The 5139-nt window shown below is 44.9% G+C and overlaps 1 protein-coding gene across 1 annotated transcript in view; it reads right to left on the minus strand.

Moving 5' to 3' along the window:
- SLC15A1 (solute carrier family 15 (oligopeptide transporter), member 1) overlaps positions 1–5139 on the minus strand; it is a 78362-nt gene that overhangs the window by 18744 nt on the left and 54479 nt on the right. The window contains exons 12-16 of the mRNA XM_011933815.1: positions 4132–4176; positions 4007–4039; positions 3834–3922; positions 2950–3031; positions 408–527 (exon numbers count right to left, since the gene is read on the minus strand). Coding sequence (XP_011789205.1) covers positions 408–527; positions 2950–3031; positions 3834–3922; positions 4007–4039; positions 4132–4176 — 369 coding nt within the window. The remainder of the gene's footprint in view (positions 1–407; positions 528–2949; positions 3032–3833; positions 3923–4006; positions 4040–4131; positions 4177–5139) is intronic.

The following is a 5139-nucleotide window of genomic DNA, read 5'->3' on the forward strand; positions in this document are numbered from 1 at the left end:
CCATCTCTACTAAAAATACAAAAATTAGCCAGGTGTGGTGGCACGCATCTGTAATCCCAGCTACTTGGGAGGCTGAGGCAGGAGAATCGCTTGAACCCTGGGGGCAGAGGTTACAGTGAGCTGAGATCACACCACTGCATTCCAGCCTGGGTGACAGAGCAAGACTCCATCTTAAAAAAAAAAAAAACCTGCACTTTAACCAGCTCCCTGAGCGGTCTGCATACACAACACACAACATAGTGTGGAACACGCTGGTTTAGAGTACAGCCAACATGAGATCAAGATCCGTAGTTCACTTCTGGGCTGGCCTTGGCATTTATACAAGGACCAAGAAAAACAGCTTCTCTAAATCCTATTGTAACCGGGGTCAGAAGATGAAAAAGAAAGCAGCATTTCCTTCTACTTACTTGAGACAATGGGTCAAGTGTCACCATCTCTCCAGGAAGAGATATATTCATGGTATTGTTTCCTATATTCAAAACTTTAATTTGGATTTCATTTCCTTTGGGGAAGACCGGAAGAGTTTTCTGAGCAAAATAAAAGAAAATTGGCAATGAGGTCTTCAATACAACACGGAAAATCATCTTAACCTTGGCATGGGGGCACTTTACCCCAGCTGTGAAAAGCTGTGCTGCCTGAGACACGCCAGGTGTCTCCCACTAAGCTGCCAATCACAGACCCCATGGCACCCACAGAAGTGACTTTTGTACGGAATATTGAAGTGATATGGTTTGGCTGTGCCCCCACCCAAATCTCATCCTGAATGGTAGATCCCATAATTCCCAGGTGTTGTAGGAGGGACCCCGTGGGAGATAACTGAATCATGGGGGCGGTTTCCCCCATACTGGTCTTTGTGGTAGTGAGTAAGACTCACGAGAGCTGATGGTTTTATAAGGGGAAACCCCTTTCGCTTCGCTCTCATTCTCTCTTGCCTGCTGCCATGTAAGACGTGGCTTTCACCTTCTGCCATGATTGAGGCCTCCCCAGCCACGTGGAACTGTGAGTCCATTAAACCTCTTTTTCTTTGTAAATTACCCTGTTTTGGGGATGTCTTTATCAGCAGCGTGAGAATGGACTAATACATGAACGAATCAGAAAGATGCTGCTCTTAGTCTTATCTAGCCACTTTCAGGCCAAAGGATGCCAGGATACAAAGTCGAATATCTGAGGGCTCCAAGTCACTATAACTTAAACGAATATCCTTCTTGTCATGGCACCTGAGATCTACCGTCACCCGACTCCAGTGTTCTCCTGTAAGTCTGGAAGCCCAGTTCCCAGCCCTAGACGCAGCAGTGTACACATCTCACAAATGTCTGATGCCCTCCTGCCTCCATACCTTTGTTCAGAGTTTTTGTGTTTTTTTCTACAATGCCCTCTTTCAAAACCCAGTGTCACTGAAGCAATCCATGTCCACCTTAGCCCACAATTCATCTTCCACAAAGCTGGCTATGTCCAAGAGGAGCGTTGAGTACAGCCAAGTTCATGGCAGCACTGTTCGCAATAGCCAAAAGATGCAGGCAACCCAAGCGCCTGTCGAAGGTGAATGGATGAACAATGTGGTGTATACACACAATGGGATTAGTATTCAGTTTACAAAGGAAGGAAATTCTGACACAGCCTACAACAGGAGGAACCTTGAAGACAATATGCTAAGTGAAATTAGCCAGTCACTAAAGGACAAATACCATATAATGCCACTCATAGGAGGTGCTAGAGTAGTCAGATTCATAGAGTCAGAAAGTAGAATGGGGGTTGATGGGGCTAGGGGAGTGGGAAATGGGAGTTGTTTAATGGGTACAGAATTTCAGTTTTGTAAGACGAAGAGTTCTGGAGGTTGATTGCACAACAATGGAAATGTACTTAACACTACTGAACTGTACACTTAAAAATGGTTAATATGTGACTGGGCGTGGGGGCTCATGCCTGTAACCCCAGGACTTTGGGAGGCTGAGGTGGGAGGATTGTTTACCAGCCTGAGCAACATAGGGGGGCCCTGTCTCTACAAAAAACGTGTAATAAATTAATCGAGTGTGGTGGTGCATGCCTACAGTCCTAGCTACTCAGGAGGCTGAGGTGGGAGGATCGTGTGAACCCAGGAGGTTGTGGCTACAGTGAGCATGATTGCTCCAGCAGCCTAGGTGACAGAGTGAGACCCCGTTTCAAAAAATAAAAAAAAAGAAGAATATGGTAAATGTTATGTTATATATATATTTACCACAATTATTATTTTTTTTAATTTAAAGATATTAAAAGAGCTGCTCTGCCTATGGAGTAGCCACTCTTTATTCCTCTACTTTCTTAATAAACTTGCTTTCACTTAAAAATATAAATAAACAAAGATATTAAAAGAGAGATAGAGGGGGATGGAAGGAATGAGAGAAAGAGAGAGAGAGGCAAAGAGAGGGAGGAAGTAGTGGGGGATGGCAGGGAGAGGGAAGAGGGTCTTACCTACCACATAGCCCTGTTTCTAGGAGCTGATCTCAGACTACCAGCGTCAGGAGTCTAGTTTAGCACACTGTGAGTCCAACAGATGTGTGGATTAACTTACAAACCAATCATTTTAGAAACACTAGAATTCAAAATGCATTCTCACATCAAAAAGACCATTTACACACATTTGAAGTGATGCTTGTTTGTGAATGATGAACTTCTTTTAACCAGATCCCCTGGGAATTCAGATTGTGAAAGAACCTGTTCTGTAAACTTCTTTTCCATTATAAAAACTGTATTATAAATGCAAGTTACTTATGTAAGCTTTTTTCCCTTGCTGAAGCCCACCCACTTTACCCTCACACCTGTGGTGCCTCCCACTGCCCACAGCTCCAGGGCTCAGTTTACAGAGAAAGACCTTGGCCTCCCCTAATCCCCTTCATCCTGAAGAAAGAAGATTCTGAACACTCTACCTGAATTCACCAGGAAAGGACATGGGAGAACCAGGGGACAACTCACATCGATTTCCACCTGCACGATGGCAGCCGCCACAAAGGCCAAGGACGCCAGGAACATGCCAACTGTCATCTTCTTCAAGGAGCTGATGGGACAAGAGAAGAGTGACTCTCAACCAGTCTCACACTGATGAGCTAAGCTAAACCCCTACCCCCACCATCCCCCCAGCAAAACTAAATTCCCTCCAAAAACATGGGCTTGAAAGTGCCCCTCCCCTTCTTGGTCATGGATTCATGAGGATTCAAGGAGGATAAATGGAATATATCTTCTTGTTTGCATGTTTACTGTTTTTTTTTTTTTTTTTTTTTGAGACAGACTCTCTTTCTGTCACCCCGGCTGGAGTGCAGTGGCGCAATCTTGGCTCACTGTAACCTCTGCCTCCCAGGTTCAAGTGATTCTCATGCCTCAGCCTCCAGAGTAGCTGGGATTACAGGTGCGTGCCACCACACCTGGCTAATTTTTTGTATTTTTAGTAGAGACGGGGATTTGCCATGTTGGCCAGGCTAGTCTTGAACTCCTGACCTCAAGTGGTCTGCCTGCCTTGGTGCTAGAATTACAGGTGTGAGCCACTGTGCCTGCCTGGCCTGTATATTTACATTAATTTCTAGAAACTATAGTTCAGGTGCTACTCCAGATTACAATGACCATTCCTATTATCTGCATAGAGGAGAAAGCCTGATTAAAGGCCTTTTCAGGCTGTCACTCACAGCATTTTTATTGTAAAGAACATTTTCAGAAACATCAGCACACAAACATTTGTTTTCGTCATTATTCAAAACGCTATCCTCTAGGTGAGGGTGCGGGAGGGGCTGCAGGCTGAGCACAGCCCATCTGCAAAGCCCTGGGACCAAGGGAGCCGCACCCAACCCAACCCACCCATCACCTACGTGAAATTGAAGCCACATTTTGCAATGAGAGGATACAGCACAGCATCGAAGATCGGGACCATGATCACGATCAGGATGGCGTTCACGGTCTGCAGAGGAAGTGGAGGAGAAGTGTTAAGCTTGTCTCAAAGACGACTCTGATCCCTGAAAGCAACTTACATTTCTTCTCCTACCTGCATCTGATCGGGCTGAATTTCGAGAGCTCCCTAAAAAGAGAGGAAAACAATCTCAGTGCAAAATGTCATGAAAGGGAAGAAGAACAGGGACAAAGAAACTAAAACAAAGGAGTCAAACTTACGATTTTCCCGGACATAGTTGCTGCCTGCAGTGTCCACCTAGAGCCCTGAAAAATGAATAAATTTGCGGTATTATTTGGGAATGTGGGTTTTTAAAATTTTACAAGTCAATGGTGAGTCTTTTCCATATCAGGAATGAGGTCTGACATGTTATGGGATCTAAAGCTGTTTTAAACATCAAGTTAATCTCCCAGCTCTCTTATAATACTAGGTCAAAAGAAAGAGGTTGCATTTCTAGTGCACGAGTGTACACCATATGGAGTGCTCCAACCCCTCCTGAAGCTGCACAAAGCACTACCCTGAGATGAAGCTATCCCTAGGAAATATAAAAATGCATTTCTGAGGCTCTTTGGAAAGCATAGCATTGTCTTCTAGGTGACAGCAGCTGTGTACATTGCAGATGGTCCATATTCACTGCCATCCAAGTTTCAAAAATATTATTGTTAACAGCCATTTTGACAGTCTAGGCTGGCCCCGACTAGATCTCCATCAAGAGAGGTGGATTTAAACCTGGGCAGCCCCTTTACAGTCAACATATTTCACGGTGAAAGAGGACCCAGGACTGTACAGGTAAATATGATTATGTCCATGGAAGACTAAACATGTAAATGCTTCCATATGAATCCATCAACTCCACTACAAAGACATCATAGAAAGTCAGGAAATTGGCCAGGCGCGGCAGCTCACACCTGTAATCCCAGCACTTTGGGAGGCCGAGATGCGTGGATCACCTGAGGTTAGGAGTTCGAGAGCAGCCTGGTCAACACAGCAAAACCCCATCTCTACTAAAAATTAGCCAGGTGTGGTGGCAGGTGCCTGTAATCTCAGCTGCTCAGGAGGCTGAGGCAGGAGACTCGCTTGAATTTGGGAAGTGGAGGTTGCAGTGAGCCAAGATCGTGCCATTGCACTCCAGCTTGGGTGACAGAGTGAGACTCTGTCTCAAAAAAAGAAAAAAAAAAAAGAAAGAAAAAGAAATCTACCCCTATTTGAGTTCTTCACACAGGCCAGTC

Source organism: Colobus angolensis, unplaced genomic scaffold, assembly GCF_000951035.1.
Source record: "Colobus angolensis palliatus isolate OR3802 unplaced genomic scaffold, Cang.pa_1.0 Scaffold13, whole genome shotgun sequence".
Taxonomy (NCBI): domain Eukaryota; kingdom Metazoa; phylum Chordata; class Mammalia; order Primates; family Cercopithecidae; genus Colobus; species Colobus angolensis.